General features: G+C 34.9%; 1 protein-coding gene across 7 annotated transcripts in view; it reads left to right on the forward strand.

Annotated features, from left to right (window-relative positions):
* LOC120627795 (acetyl-CoA carboxylase) overlaps positions 1–17,091 on the forward strand; it is a 93,335-nt gene that overhangs the window by 23,559 nt on the left and 52,685 nt on the right. For 3 of the 7 annotated variants that reach the window (XM_039895826.1, XM_039895827.1, XM_039895828.1), the window contains exons 2-4: positions 4,349–4,783; positions 8,500–8,617; positions 10,861–10,968. In XM_039895826.1, coding sequence (XP_039751760.1) covers positions 4,497–4,783; positions 8,500–8,617; positions 10,861–10,968 — 513 coding nt within the window. In that variant the 5' untranslated portion in view covers positions 4,349–4,496. Of the gene's footprint in view, positions 1–4,348; positions 4,784–6,863; positions 7,078–8,499; positions 8,618–10,860; positions 10,969–17,091 lie in introns of those variants that run through there. The other 4 variants (XM_039895829.1, XM_039895830.1, XM_039895831.1 and 1 more) reach the window with 4 other exon arrangements.

A 17,091-nucleotide genomic window follows, 5' to 3' on the forward strand; every position in this document is an offset into this window, starting at 1 on the left:
ACTACCTTTACATGTAGTGAGCCCGTATTCGGCCTCTTGATACGTCATCTGCCCTTTTTTAGTACAACTTTAGTAATGAAAAGAGCATAACATCATTTTCATTATATTATTTTTCATTATTATTAGAATCTATGTTGAGTTGCCAATGTAGGTATTTTGGAGCGCTCCAAAAAAGCGTTACTTAAATTGGGCTTACGATAATATTTTACGACTTAAAAGGATTTTTGAATAAACTTGAAAGATTCTTACGCAATAATTTTTTTTTTGGCAACATTATTGTGTCCAAAAGTGACAATAAGTGACGATAACATTTCGAAATGGATCTCTAAAATGCAAATATTGTATTGATAGCGGTTCTTTTAATAATTAAATTATTAGTATCTCCACTGCTATAGGTATTATTATTATAACTATTTATTTGTACACCACATGAAGAATTATACAAGAAAGAAAGAAACATAAAAAAAGAAGTAGAATAGAAAAGGCAGCCTTATCGCTGAGTAGTGATCTCTGCCAGGCAACCTTAGAATTAGGAAAAAAAGAGGAGAACTAACTGCAGGTGGAATAAAATCTATACTTATAATAAAACTGTAATTGGAAGATTTCTGTACATTTAATATATTTTGAAAATTTTGACCGAGGGATGCTTTATAATCGATACTGAGTCCAAAACAGATTTTTATTTAACTTTTGTCTGTCTGTCTTTCTTTCTGTCTGTCTGTCTGTCTGTCTGTATGTCTGTCTGTCCGGGCATCACGTGAAATCTACTGAACGGATTTAAATAAAATTTGATATTCCGGGTCAACATATAGGCTACTTTTTATCCCGAAAAACAATAAGCTTCTTCCGGGAAATGAGATGAAATTTTTTACAAATTTTACTTCATACCTCTGTTAAATTTGAACCGATTTAAATAATTCTTTTTTTATTTGAAAGTGTATACTATTAAGCATGTGTTGTGTAGTTTTAATGAAGATCTGATAAATATTGTCGTAGATAAAGGACATAAATCTCCGGAGTTGCTCCGGTAAGACCAATTAAATTTAAGCACTTGCCAGCTCCGTGGTTATCAGAGGAGATTAAAATTCTAATGCATAAGAAGAACACGGCAAAATTTAATTATAAAATTAATGATTCCGATGCTAACCGTATAAAGTATCATAGGGCACGAAATCGCTGTAATACATTGTGTAGAGATGCCCAACGTCGCCACATCCATAAGTCAGTCGAGAACGGTGATACCGCTAAGACTTGGAAATTTCTTGAGTCACTTGGAGTTGGTAAATCATCCCCTAAGACTTCTATCAACATTGATATTGAACTCCTTAATAAACATTTCTCTACTTCTGATACAATTGATAGTGTCAATAAGGAGCGTACTCTTAGTATTCTTTCTTCGTCATCAACTCCAGACTTTTTATCTTTTACCTTCAAGACTTTCACTGAATGTGATGTTAAGAAGAGCATATTGTCCATCGCCTCGAATGCAGTCGGTACTGATAGCGTCAGCCGTAATATGATCGTTCCCATTCTTGATGTTGTTTCCCCTTTTCTTACCCATATTCTCAACTATTCCATCTTGACTAGCAAATTTCCTGAAGCTTGGAAGAATGCACAAGTCACCCCTCTGCCTAAAAAGGCCAATCCTGTTTCTTTCTCTGATTTCCGTCCCATTTCTATTTTACCGTTCCTTTCTAAAGTTCTTGAGAAGCTAGTTTACGAACAATTCCATCTTTTCCTTAATAAAAACTTACTTCTCAGTCCCTTGCAATCCGGCTTTCGTGCTGGTCATAGTACAGTTACAGCGCTAGTAAAAGTAACTGATGATATTCGGTGGGCGATGGATAATAAGGAACTCACAGTACTGATACTGCTAGACTTCAGTAATGCCTTTAACTCAGTTGATTATGATATCTTGTTGAGTATCCTGCGCTCCATTAACATATCTCCATCGGTGATAGATTGGTTTCGGAGTTACCTGTTTGGTCGTCGGCAACGCATTCGGATTGAGGAGACCTCTTCATCCTGGTGTGATGTTGCGGCCGGGGTACCTCAGGGCGGCGTGTTATCTCCCTTACTCTTTGCTATTTTTATTAATTCAATTTCCAAACGTATCTCTTCTCTCTATCACATGTATGCAGATGATATCCAAATCTATCGTCATTCAACCCTTGATAACCTTGGTTCTACTGTTGCTGCTATTAACACCGATCTTAATGAAATTTTTGAGTGGAGCAGGCAGTATGGACTTAAGGTTAATCCAGCAAAATCTCAGGCTATTATTATTGGAAGCCCTGGTATGCGGTCAAGGGTTGATTGGGGAAATCTACCTAGTGTTGATTTTAATGGTGTCATAATTCCGTTTTGTGCCTCTGTAAAGGACCTTGGCTTGCATCTTGATAAAGAGTTATCGTGGTCTGTGCAAGTCAGGGATTTGAGTAGAAGGACTTTTGGCACTTTTAGGTCGCTGTGCCGTCTGCGATCCATTCTTCCAATCCCGACTAAAGTTATGTTAGCACATTCTCTTTTTCTCTCTATTCTCGACTATGCGGACGCAAGCTATCTTAATTTGTCCGAGGACTATCTTAACAAACTTGAGCGTCTTCAAAATCTAGCTATTCGGTTCATATTTGGATTACGCAAATATGACCATGTATCTGAATTTCGTCAGAAGCTTAAGTGGCTCCCTATCCGCCGTCGCCGGGATCTTCATGTACTTTCACTTCTGTACTGTGTGTTATTTAATCCTAAGACTCCTTCTTATCTTAAGGAGAAGTTTAAATTTCTTGGAGTGCAGTCGGAACTTAGATCGAGTCGTGCGCTGACTTTGAGCATGCCGTTCCACAAAACGAAGTTTTATAAGCATTCGTTCACTGTCAAAGCTACTGAATTGTGGAATGCACTCCCATTGATCATAAGACAGTCGAAGTCATTGGGCATATTTAAAAATGCTGTTAAGGCTCATTATCTCGCTCAGTAAAGACGACTATTATTATTTATTATTATTTATTTATCTACTCAAACTCATATTTAAGTATTTATGGTATATTAGGATATGTATTAGTATATTTATTTTTTTTATATTTATCAATAGTATTTTTAATTTTTTTTTTTATTTGTGTAGTCTGGTTTATGTATTAGTATGTAGATATTTGTATGTATGTACTAAATAGTGTACCCCACCTATTTGTTTTCTTTTTAGTTTTCCTAATCCTAAGGTTGCCTGGCAGAGATCGCTACTTAGCGATAAGGCCGCCTTTTGTATCCTGCTTCATTCTTCATGTGTTTGTTCTTTTTTTGTCTTGTTTCTTTGCTTGAGTGGTGTACAAATAAAGAGTATAAATAAAAAAATAAAATAAAATAAATCTTCACAGATAAAAGCGAGTCGCAAGGCATATGGGACAACGATCGAATGCATGCGCACCATCTTACTTATATAATAAATGCGAAAGTTTGTGAGTATGTATGTATGAATCGATGGAGATGTTTAAAGTAATCATTATTACTTTAAAAAAAGTCCGGGAGGCTAAATGTCTAACTGTTAAGGTACAATAACCGCTTTTTGTTATAATTTGTCAATCAAAACACTGGTACAATCTTAAGATGGCGTTCCTATCAGATCTTTATCCAAATAAATAGTTTTATAGTTAAAATTGATTATGTACCTGCAAATTCTTTTTTAAATTATTCAAATTGGACCTATCGTTTAAACGTTACGACGGTTATGGAAATGCTTAAAAATATTTTAATTATATTTGATGCAGACGAAGTTGCGCGGGTCAGCTAGTATATATATAAAAAGTTAAAAAAGGTATATTGATTTATAAAGAATGCTAAATGAGAAGCTAAACTGTCCTTGAAAAATCAACGGCTACAGTTTCTGAAATTTATCGCGTGTGGTAAAGCTGTTACTATAAAACTATGCTAGTAATGATTATGCTGATAATTTAATCAAAGCTTTATTTTTAGTTTTGTTTAATATATATATACATTACTGAAATCCTATTCTTCAATGTAAAACTTTTTACTTTTATATGCATTTTAAATTTATAAAACTTTTCGTGTGCACGATACTTACATTGATTTATTTTAAAATTAAAAATTAAAAATACTGTATACTTAAAATAAAACTGTAACGAGTCGAATTCTGTACTTTAATATCTGTTCAATTGGATCCAATACTTTGAGACAATGTCAAAACCAATATCATACAATGAAAATATAATAAAAAATAAAATAATTACAATTCCTTGGAAGGTTAATAACGGAAGGTTTTTTGCTAGATTTCTATTGATTATTATGATTAGGTCATTACAATATAATTTATACAATGCTATTATCTATTAAGCAATGCTTGATCGCCGTTGATTATTGATATTTGAAGTTAAAAAATCGGTGTTAAATTTCTTATTCGTGATCATAAAGTTTCAATAAGAACCTCAGAAATTTATAGTGGAAAGTGAAATTGTAGTGATGTGTGCAAACAAAAGTGTTATATGAACTTTTGGACTATAATAGCGCCGATTGCAGCAATAACGAATTACGTGAGAGAATTCTTTACGATGCTTAAGAGAAGGACATCGAAGCGTTTTGTTTTGGGTGATACGTCTGTAGATGAGGAAAAATACGACGATGAAGCAACGGAGGTCATGCCCTCCAGCTTGGTGCAGAAATTCCAAATGACTATCGATTCAGATCCTGACAGGCGCGAAAAAGAAGAAGAGGATCACATGCAGGTACCAGATGGTAGACTCCTTCGGCTCCCTCTTACGGGAAGTTTAACGTGAGTATTCCTAAATTATCTACGGTAGAATGAGAATGGGAGGTACATTAACAGTATTGAGTTAATAGTAATATTAAAAAAAAAAAAAACCCTGTTACTAAAAGGTGGCGTGTTTTTAAAACAATGCTAATGATTCGAATATTTATAAAATGAAAGAGTATCTACATGTTAAAACTCCTAATGATGTAAATTATGTATTCAGTGTATTATGTAAATTTATGAAAATTCAAGCCATCGACATTGAAAGTAAGGGTTTTAGGAATTTAATTACGGCAGCTACTTATAAATTCAGCTGTCAAATATTTGAACGATTTTTATACTTTCTCGGTCGTAGTAAGTTTGGTACAAAGGTTGTACTAACTACAGTCTAAGTTACTTACACTAAAAAATGTAAAATTATCTTGTTATAATGTCTGCCTTAGTAAACTATGCACACAAACTATTAAAATACCTATTTAGAGATCGATGAATAAATACATGATCAAATATGTTTAATTTTAACAGGTCTGACCAAGATTTTAAGCAAGAAGGCTATGAATGGTATATATTAATTATTGGTGTTTAACATTATAAAATGTAGGCTTAGGTAGGGTTAACTTGCTGGCCACAAGACAAATTAAGTCGCACGCATTTTTCCGCGATTTGAATAAATGTATAGTGAGCAAGCCGCGCGCCGCGCTGCGCCGGTTACCTACCAGCTATCATGGCTTGGTTGGTATATATTCATAATTTTTTTTTAAGCTGATTGGTGGTTTTTTGTACATCAAATTAATATATTTTAAAATTATTATATTTTTAATTAAGATACCTATTTTACAAGCTTTAACTATTACTATAAAATTACGATTGCTTCAAAAATGTCTTCTTTAAATCTTCGTCGGGCTATTATAGTTAAGTTTTCATAAAATTTTAGTTAAAATATCCGGGATCTGATTCCGAAGTAAAGAGACTTTAACGGATGAAAGACCATATTGCAAAACCATTTTCTTATTAAATTGTTACATTATGAAATGTCTACGATATATTGATTAAAAAGTAATAAACAAAAGAGTAGTATTAAGAAAATTAAATTTCTGGTGGATAAGAAGCATAAAGCTAAATTACTCGTAAATGTAAACGGCGCGGCGGTGGCCTGAGGCGGCCGTACTTACGGCGGCTTTACTTCGGAATTCAATTTGTTGCTGTTTGTTTGTTGTTGTTTCTTGCAGTCCAAATAATATTTGAATGCGTACTTAATTTTCTTGTACGCATAATTTAATTATTTAATTTTTTTTTTGCTTTGTAGTGAACTGAAATATCCTGAATATTGCTTAGTTTCTTTACATTGAATAGATAAAAGATGTCTATGTTCGATAATAAAAAAAACAGTGAAGTAACTTGTCAAAATGTGGCGATTTAGATTGAGTAAAGATTTGCCTATCAAATAACATGTGTCTGCTTTGGTATGTGAAGACTGATTAAATTGACTTCCATCGTTTCTGTATACCTACAATATAAAATCCGACCAACAATGTATAGATAACTACTTTGACCTTAAAAACAGTGTAAACAAACTTGAGGGAACCTGTTTACTATTAGGTGAACTAAGCAACACTTAAAATAATATTACCTATGTAGGTATGTACTAAACGTTACATCCTTATTATATAACTGATTTAATGTTTTAGTTTTAATCTGCTTAAGTCACAAAACATAATTTGTTGATTAGATATTAAAGTGTTAATTACCTAATTAGCGTTAAATTTAGTATAAAAATACTGATTACTTAATAATTTTCTAATTTACAATTTTTAATTTATTTTATTAATTTATATACAGATGAACTCTGTTATCGTAATAGGAAAAATACATACATTATTTCCAGTACTTGTTGCGTTGCAGCAGAAATTATCGATAATTACCTAGACCTTTCACATTACTACGCAAATCGGAAAAACATTTTCATACGCAATAATCAGACCCAACACAATAATTAATATGGGCAACTCCTACAATTAATTATAATTTATATGCCATCCTCGTTTTGCGATACGTAAAGAGTGAGTGTGATAGAGACGGAGGTATCGTATGATCCGTCATTCAAAGATCATTGGCGAACGTAACGTCACTTGAGAGCACGAAAACAAAAGCAAAACAGAGTTTCATTTTCGCGAAGAAATGTTGGATTTTTGTTGTTTTTACAATTTATTAATAGTTGTGAATATTTGTGATCTATAAAACAGTGATTTTTCTTTACGTTGCTTGGTGAAAATGTACCCATCGATGAACGGTCTTTACTCCGAAGGGCCTTACAGGTTAGATTTTAGATTCAATTGTAATTTTTAATTTTTTTTCCATATAATTGGTATTTAATTTATAAGAATACGAATAACTGCATTATTTAAGAATAGTTTAATACATCCCTTCGTTTAATAAAGTTCCAAAGTAAAAATAAATTCGTGCAAAACTTAGTTAAGCAAACATTAAATTTCTCTTCAATTTCGCAATTTGCATGACTATTTGGCCACTTTCTTAAGATTTCTAATTAGGATTACAAAATACATGCGCTATGAATGTGGTAATTCTAGAAAATTTGGACATAAAAAGCACTTTGAATTATATGTTATGTTTAAAAACAACATTAGAACTTGGGTAATAGTTATTATGTGTCTTATTTATAAGATTTTAATTCAGTACCTTTTAAATGACTGAAAACTTAAGTACTTTCCTCTCATTCCTATCCTCTCCTATCCAATCCTATTCACCCAAGTTTTAAGAGCAGCAGCAGTTCTTGAAAATGCAAATTGTGTGATCAGATAGATAAATGGATGGCGAATGAATGATGGCAGATAGAAATACTTGCATGTAGATATTTTTCTTATCTTGATAAATTGGAACATTTACTAAATAAAACTGATGCAATCACTGCTTTTTTTCTATATTTTTATACTCCTCAGAAACCTGGACTCTAAAACCTTGTATACTCTCCAGAATAGATGCTTTCGAAATTTTGTGCTGGTGCAGAGTATTAGGTGTTGTAGGCATCGCACAAACATGTTTATCTTGGAGGAGTTAAAGATCCAGACCCGTCTCTATAGTCTATGTGCTCAAAGACTTTTTGCCCATGGCGCAAATGCCTGATTGTTTAGAACATCTTATTATTATGGACCAAACTATCCTGTGTTACTCTCCGTCCTTTTAACTATCTCTATGAGTTGAAAAAATGAGTTTGATTAGTTGCATTATAATATTAATAAGGATTATGTTTTGATAGTTTAGAATAAGTATTTGTGGTAAACTAAATTATTGTTAATCTACAGTGCAAATTATATAATTCTTTTAATATCAGTGTGAAGTCCAAGTAGCTGCTGGCTATCGCAATTAATTTAATCACATTTATCAGAGAATTAGGTCTTGACCTGATTATGCAAATAATTAAAATTGTAAACACTAAATACAATATGCAGCTGTTTTGCTAACAGCTTTGCGAATGTATGTAAAATCATTCATAAGAATTCTTAAAAAACAATAATATATATTTTTTTTTGGCTTGTTGCTATCCCACAATTATTGCTATATATAGTATCCATATCACATATTAAATGTAATTGATTGTCAACCTGACAGCGTCTGTTGTTAAAAATATAACACATATTCAGTTAAATCTTGTAGTGAAAAATGCATGTATTAAAGTGTTTATTCTAAATGTATTCTAACGTATAATCCCTCTTCTCCAGGCCCTCTATGTCCCAGGGTACGGTGATACACAGTCAACGTTTTCAAGAGAAGGATTTCACCATCGCCACCCCTGAGGAATTTGTTCGACGCTTTCAAGGGACTAAGGCAATAAATAAGGTACATCTTACAAGCTTTTGTTTAACTAAACATGTACTTGAAAACATACTAAAATTAATGATGTCATATTTAAAGTAAACTGTCTTTCCTCAGGATGCAATCTTTTTCCTATAAATGTTATGGAAATCTATTAAATGGTTTAGCGTTTTATTCGGTTTTTCAAAAATTCTGCGGGTACTGTTAGTTTTCCCAGGATATAAAGAATCCTATGTATGTCTAGAGGATGCAAGTAGTCTTTGTGCGAACCGTTGCTAAGATCTGTAAAGCTGCATATAGCTGGAACGTTACCCCCATTTTTCCCGGGATAAAAAGTATTATATTATATCCAGGTTGTATTGAATGTAGGTACCAAACAAATAAACTAAAATATTTTATAATGGTAGTATGGAATTATAGAGTAGGTATACCAACTCATAATCTTGCCATCCAAGACACGGCCATCCAAGACACAGAACTGCTGTTGGTATGCATGCTTGATTGGCACTTATGCGGTTTGTATTTATCATTATAAACCCATTACAAGAAGGGTTTAGGATGTTGTCCATCACGCTGGCCCAGTGATAAATGGTAGACTTAAGAAGTCTTTGAGAACATTATGTAGAACTCTAGCATGCAGGTTTCCCTTACGATTTTATTTATTTTAATTTAATAGATGACCCGCGCAACTTCATGTGTACGCAATCGGTTATTACCGGTTTTAATATCGTAAAAACCCTAGATAAACCCATAGCAGCGCCACCTACGGGGTCCATTAAGAGGTGGAAGAGGTGGAAATATCCAGATTTGTTTAACAAAATATATCATACGCGGCGGGGCGGCCCGCGGCTTTTTTCTTGCTTTTAGAATTTCTATACGCGTCGTAACTACTAAACGATAGGTCCAATTTGAATAATTTTAAAAGGAATTTGCAGGTAGGTAATCTTTATTATAAAACGTATTTGTTTTGATGAGGATTGATTAATATCATGATAGCATTGTCACATCTTTCGATGGTACCCGTGTTTTGATTGACAAATTATAACGAAATGCGGAGAACTCTTAAGCATCCGGGTTTTCCTACCATGTAATATTTAATTTCGCATAACTGAGCAGTTACAGGGGCGTGTCGCGGATCCCGGCCCCTCACGAAAGGAAGGCTGTAGTACGAACCACTAAGCTATCACCGCTTCTTTATTTATCACTCAAATTTTAATTCGCAATATTTGGATACTATTGTCTATTCATTTTAGATGCATGCTTATGGGCTACTTTTCGTGATGACGTCAATTTTATTATTGTGTGCCGGATTAGGCATAGATTTTATTATTTACGCACTCATTCGTTTAAAATATAATTTATATGCGATTGTTATATAAAAATGTAGCAGGTTGTTATTCAACCTACGTGTTTACAACTGGGCACAGGCGTTTCACGTCTTTACGTGACGGTTTTAGAGCGTAGATTCACCACGCTATTCCAATGCGTGTTGGTGGGTTTTAACGATTAATATCACATGGTAATAAAAACTAGTTAGTTGTGGTTAGACCGCAAGCGTCTTAATCTGTATCTGTAGCAATAGCCACCGGGTGAGATTGCAATCAAAGCCAAATTGTACGTTCTACCTTATTGTGCTGTTGTATTTGTATCTCTGTAAATTTTCTCTGTGGTGTACAATAAGTGTATTCATTCATTCAAAGACTAACTCTTAGTGATATAATAGTAGATTGTTCAACAAGGGGGCAAAGCAATGTATTACGTTATGGGCGCCGGAATAAATCCCAAGCAAACGTGGGATCTTAACAAGAGAGTAACTCCCGAGCGTAGCGAGGGTGTTGCTCCTAATTGTTGCGAGGGTTTTTTTACAGTCGCCCAAAACATAACAAAATAACACCTTTGAATACTCTACTTTTCAAACCTCTCGAGCCAATTGATTCAAGTTTTGGAGGGATTTCTTTTACTATATATACTCTTATGACAAGGACGCCATCTCACGTTAGAACGAGACAGAGATAGTAAAATGAACAGATTTTATTAAGATACGCCACGCGCCATGACAGTCCTTATTGAAATCATAAATTTCCTAGGGACTCCAGTTCAACATTACTTACTCGTTGAGCCTATAGGATGTATTGACGTACTTGATCTTTCAATACTAGGCTATTTAATAAGGTATTGGCCAGAGAGAGTTGTGTGAAAGTTATGTGAAAAGATTTGGTACGCATGTTTTCTGTTAAATATTATGTAATATTTTTATTTTGTTGAAGGTTCTGATCGCCAACAACGGCATCGGCGCGGTGAAATGCATGCGATCGATACGAAGATGGTCCTACGAGATGTTCAAGAACGAACGGGCCGTGCGGTTTGTGGTTATGGTCAGTATCAGTGTTGCCAGCGGCAGATAGTCAAATAAATAAATATACTATGAAAATACACACATCGCAATCTAGCCCCAAAGTAAGCGTAGCTTGTGTTATGGGTACTAAGATGACTGATGAATATTTTTATGAATAATATACATAAATACTTATAAAATAAATATAAACACCCAGACACTGAAAAACATTCATCTTCCACACACAAACATGTACCAGCTGTGGGAATCGAACCCACGGTCATGGACTCAGAAAGCAGCGTTGCTCCCAACTGCGCCAGTCTGCCGTGGCACTCTATTACACAAAAACTAAAAAGTTTTATTTATTAAGTAAAAAACACACGCTGAGAAGACAACCCTTAACTAGTGAAAAATAACAATAATAATAAATAACTCAAATAATAAGAATAAATAAAATAAAAACCAATGATGATATAAATTAATTGTTACTAATAATAATATTTTGTTATTGGGTATACTTATAATTTTGAATGACTTGTTAATTTTTTTTAATAGTTTTGATAAAATTGATGATATTAATTCATCAATTTCATTAATTCTATATAACTATATAACATACAATAAAATTCAAAATTCAAAATTCAAAATTTCTTTATTCATGTAGGCGTATCACAGGCACTTATGAAGCGTTCATACATAATTGTTTACATAATTGTAACGGGATGGTGATAACTTCGTTCGCCAACTTAAATCTAAAGCTACGAGGGTTCCAAACGCGCCCTGGTCTAAGAAGAGCCCACAACAAACTTAGCCGGGTAAATTTATTTTTTTGTTATCACCATCTTCCAGTAAATTTAAATTAAGCTATGAAGCTAGAGCAATTCACACCCAAGCTTTTTTATCGTTTAAATAATCCTTAATGTTATAATAGGATTTTTCTGTAAGCTTACGTTTTATATAAACTTTGAATTTATTGAGAGACAACAAAAAAGATTTCATTTGGTAATTTGTTATAAAATAATATACAATTGCCCTTGAATGAATTTGCAATTTTGTGTAGCCTAGTAAACTGCACAACGAGTTTATTTTTGCTTCTAATATTTATATTGTTACAGTGGATTTTCTTTTTAAATTTTGATATATTTTTATGGACATAAATTAAATTTTCATATATGTACTGACTATGTGACACCGTCATTATTTTAACTTCTTTAAATTTATCCCTTAATGACTCTTTTGGGCCCATTTTATATATCGCACGAACAGCCCTTTTCTGCAGGACGAAAATAGAATCTATATCAGCAGCATTACCCCATAATAAAATGCCATAGGACATAATGCTGTGAAAATAACTAAAATAAACAAGCCTAGCAGTTTCTATATTTGTCATATGACGAATCTTTTTTACCGCGTATGCTGCAGAACTAAGTCTGTTCGCTAAATTATTTATATGTTGAAGCTTAGCATCTAAAGTTATTCCTAAAAAGATTGTCGTATCCACCAAATCCAACTCCTCATTATTAAGTTGTACAATGGTTTTTACTTGTTTAACATTCGGTAGTGTGAATTTAATACTCTTCGTTTTTTTTTCGTTAAGAGCTAAGTTATTAGCCTCAAACCATTGTACTACTTTAGCGAGACATATGTTTACATCGTCAAGATTTTTTTCACGACGTTTAATTTTAAACATCTATGATGTATCATCAGCAAACAATACTATCCCGTGATTGTCCTCAGCTAGGTAAGGAAGGTCATTCATGTAAATGAGGAATAGGAAGGGTCCTAATATAGATCCCTGGGGGACACCAATTTGCACAAATTACCCGTTAGACCGCTTTCCGTTCACGTCAACTTTTGAATTCTATCATTAAGATAGGAAATCATTAAATCTAGAGCTATGCCCCGAATTCCATAGTGGTGTAGTTTCCTGATTAATGTTTCATGTTGTACACAATCGAAAGCCTTGGACAAGTCACAGAAGACGCCAAGTGCGTCCCGTGACTTCTCCCAGGCTTCAAATATATTTTTTACTAACTCAGCACCAGCATCGGTTGTTGAGCGACCCCGTGTAAAACCAAATTGCTGCCCGTGCAATAAATCGTTCTTATTAAAAAAGTGAAGTAATTGATTTAATATAAGTTTTTCAAAGACTGAGAGTAGGTAGTACAGATATTGGTCTAAAGTTAGAGGGGTCGGTAGTACTACCCGATTTGAACAACGGAACTAGTTTGCTATGTTTCATTAAATCAGGAAACACACCACAGTCTATACAATTATTAAATATGAATGATAGGTCAGGTGCAATTATATCAATCAAAGACTTTACAACGTTAACGGAAATGCCCCACAAGTCATTTGTTTTCTTATTATTTAATAATTTAAATGCCTTAATAACGTCTGAGCTACTAACGTGTCTGAACTTAAAAGTATCGTTACATTCAGGCACATTAAACTTCAACAAAGAGAGAGCGTTGTCCGGTGATGATTTCAATGATTTTGTTGTGGAGACAGGAATGTTGGTGAAGAACGTTTCAAAAGCAGTTGCAACCTCGAAAGCTGACGTTATTGACTTGTTATCTACATCAAGTTTGATGTCATTAGTTCGAGGTGTTACTCTTCCTGTCTCCTGATTAATTAAATTCCAAGTTGTTTTTATAACATTACTGCTATTTTTTATTTTATTCTGTATGAATATAGATTTAGCCAAAATGCATTCACGTTTAAATTGTTTGGAAAACAATTGCACATTTTTTTTGAACTCATCACTGGTGTTATATTCTCGTATCGCGTACAGATCATATAACCTTTGTCTACTTTTATGCAATTCAGTCGTAGCCCACTCACTGAAAACTAGTGTATCAGTAATCATGACAGACTTACTAGTGAAAATGGAATTAAATATTGTAATAAATTTACTGAAGAAAGTAGTGTACATTGCGTTAGGCCCAATCAAGGTTGGGTTGTCAAGGTGACGTCACGGACGTAGCTAGTTTCTGATTTGCATTGCGAGGTTTTTACTAAAATAAAATTGCTTTACACTGATTTAGGCTCAGGAAATTTTCTTAAAGTATAGTCTGAGTCTGTCTTGACGTGAAGTGATCTTAAGTGAGGTTTTTGTGGCGTTTTTTTGGAAAAATTTGACGAAATTTCACGTAACGTGAGAAGTGATTAGTTGCATACCCTCAACTCATCAGTGCCAATAAAAAGTGTTGCGTTTAGTGGCTGGCTATCATATTATAGTTTCTAAAAATGGAATAGGCCAAATTTGGAGTGTGTGGGTTATTTATACACGCATTAAGTCAATATTATAATCAATAATTGGTTATAGCGCCATCTATTAGTTCAGCTCTGTACTACTAAAGGAGTTGGCTATTAATATGAGCAAGAACTGTGTCCAGTGCGGGCGTTTTGTAGCCCCAACGTCAGATGTCGTAGCAAAATGTACGAAGTGTTCTTCTTTGTTCCATCGGGAATGCGCAAAATTAAGCCCTAGCGGCCCCATTCCCAGGAAATGGATTTGTTGTCCCTGTATTAAAGGCAAGGGAAAAGTGGCGACCTCAAGAATTCCAGACACTCCGAACCATCAATTGCCATGCTCCCCTAATCCATCGCAGGCTGCGGCTGCCGTAGCCCAGGCCGTTGGGAACCCTAGTATGCACGATGATGTTGCAAGTAGCATAGTGGCCGAGCTCAGACTTTTGCGAAGTGAAATCTCCTGCTTCAGAGGGGAGATGGCACAACTGAATGCTAGTATAATCGAGTTTAACTGTCGGGTGGAGAAAATGGAGGCTAGGCTCTCACAATTGGAGGCGCAATCTACGTCGCGCGAATTAGGTGACCAGGATAATGAGCAATCTGTTATTTCACATCTTCAAGAACAACTAAATGAAAGGGATCAAGACTTACTATCAAATAATGTGGAAATATCGGGTTTGCAAGAAATTGCCGGTGAGAACCTTATAAACCTAATTAGCCTGGTAGGAAAAAAATTAGGAGTCGACGTGGATGATCGTGATGTGGTCTCTGCGGAGCGCGTGGGCCCGCGGCGCGTCTCAGTAGGCTCCGGCGTCGGCGATGCGGACGGGCAGTTGCGCCAGCGGCCGCGGCCCGTAGTCGTGCGTCTCGCTCGGCGCGCGGTGCGAGACAGCTTGTTGCACGCGGCCCGCGTGCGCAGAGGGGCTGATACCTCGGGCATTATATCTGACTCCGCTCCACGACGTTTTTATGTTAATGAGCATCTTAGCCGAATGAACAGGCAACTATTTTATAAAGCACGCGAGGAAGCCCGCAAAAATAACTGGAAATATGTGTGGACCAAGGGGGGACGTATATATATTCGGCATACGAGTTCAGCGCCCGTACATCGTGTTCGCACTGAAGCAGATATTGAGCGTTTTTTTGGAAGCGTATCTATTTGATTTTAGGATGCGATAAGGCTATATCATTGTATATAAATAGACTATGGCGTGTTTTTTCATTTTTAGATAATAACAATCCACAATTGTTGTTTTTTACAAAAGTATCTATTAATTATTATGAATATTTTAAAACCTATGAGTATAGTAAAGCAGCAATGCCTGATTTTATTTATATTATAACGGTATATATTATGTGTGAGAGTGGGTGTAAAATGATCGGAAGTAATAATAATTGTATTTTATTTTTTATTTTCTATTATATGAATCTACATTTTACAATATATTACATTATTTTATTTTTGTGTGCTTATAGGATGACAATGCTTGTATACGTAATATATTCTTATAAATGTTTTGAAATACCATAATAATTTTTTAAAAATAGGTTTCCTCAATGCGGGGTCTTTAGGAACTATGCACGATGAATTCTTAGTTGCTATGGGTCGTGTTCAGGTTGACATCATGGCAATCAATGAAACCTGGCTTCATGATGGCGAGGAAGGCCGTGCGCCCTCTGTCCCCGACTATAGACTTTTGCATATTCCTCGTCCGGTCACAGTGCGCAGTGGCCGTGGTGGAGGCGTTGGTTTTTATATCAGAAAGGGACTCAAGTTGAGGCCCTGTCCGTTCCCCAGGCACGAAACTGTTGAGCAAATGTGGCTAGGTCTCGCCGTCAACTCGCTTAAAATTGCTATTGGTACAGCCTACAGGCCCCCGTGGTTAAATGTTGATCTTTTCTTGGACGTCCTTACAGATACTATTCAGGCATTGTCTAGCTATGAGCATATTATACTGCTAGGAGATTTTAATATTAACTTATTGAACAGTAATGAAACTAAAAGCATTAAGCTGACAGACTTTTTTAATTATTTGCAATTGACACAATTAATTACTTCCCCGACACATTTTACTGATTCTAGTGAAACACTTATAGATATTATAGTTACGGATCTCCCTGTTAGAAGTGTAAATGTAACATCTATCCCGTCTTTGAGTAGTCACGCCCTTCTAGACTGTGTTTTGTGTATCAAGAAGAGAAAAATTCGCCCAAAAACTGTTGTGTACAGGCCTCTTAAGAGTGTATGCATGGATACTTTTAATAGGGATCTCGATGCTATACCATGGGTTGACGTTTCGTCTGCGGACTGCGTCAATGACATGCTATCGGTTTTTAATAATTGTTTAAATGAATTGTTTGATAAACATGCACCAAAAAAAACAAGAGTTTTCAGAGAGAGATACAGTCCTTGGATTACATCTAACGTAAAACTTATGATGAAATTGCGAGATGATGCGCATATTCGGTGGCGGTATGATAAATCAGACGTTAATAAAACATCTTATAAACAATACAAGCATTTGGCTGTGGAGGCTATACATAATGACTATCGTAGCAAAAAGTTAATGACTGTAGTGGAATCCTGTAGTTTGACTGTCTTGCCCCTTGCTGCTACGCATTACTCTCCTGGCTGTACTCCCTCTTTTCTTGACCTTATTATGGTCTCTTCTCCGGATTTTGTCTTCAAGCACGGTCAATGTCCTGCTGATGCATTTTCATATCATGATTTAATTTTTCTTTGCTATAAAATACGTCCTCCTAAAGCTAATTCTAAAATAATTCTCCAGCGTAACTTTGGTGGGATTGACAAGAGTCGCCTTTGTGATGATGCCAGTCTTCTTGATTGGACTGCTATCACAGATGTCGACTCGATTGATCGTAAGGTTGAGGTATTTAATACTTTGCT

The sequence above is a fragment of the Pararge aegeria genome, chromosome 12, assembly GCF_905163445.1.
Source record: "Pararge aegeria chromosome 12, ilParAegt1.1, whole genome shotgun sequence".
Classification (NCBI taxonomy): domain Eukaryota; kingdom Metazoa; phylum Arthropoda; class Insecta; order Lepidoptera; family Nymphalidae; genus Pararge; species Pararge aegeria.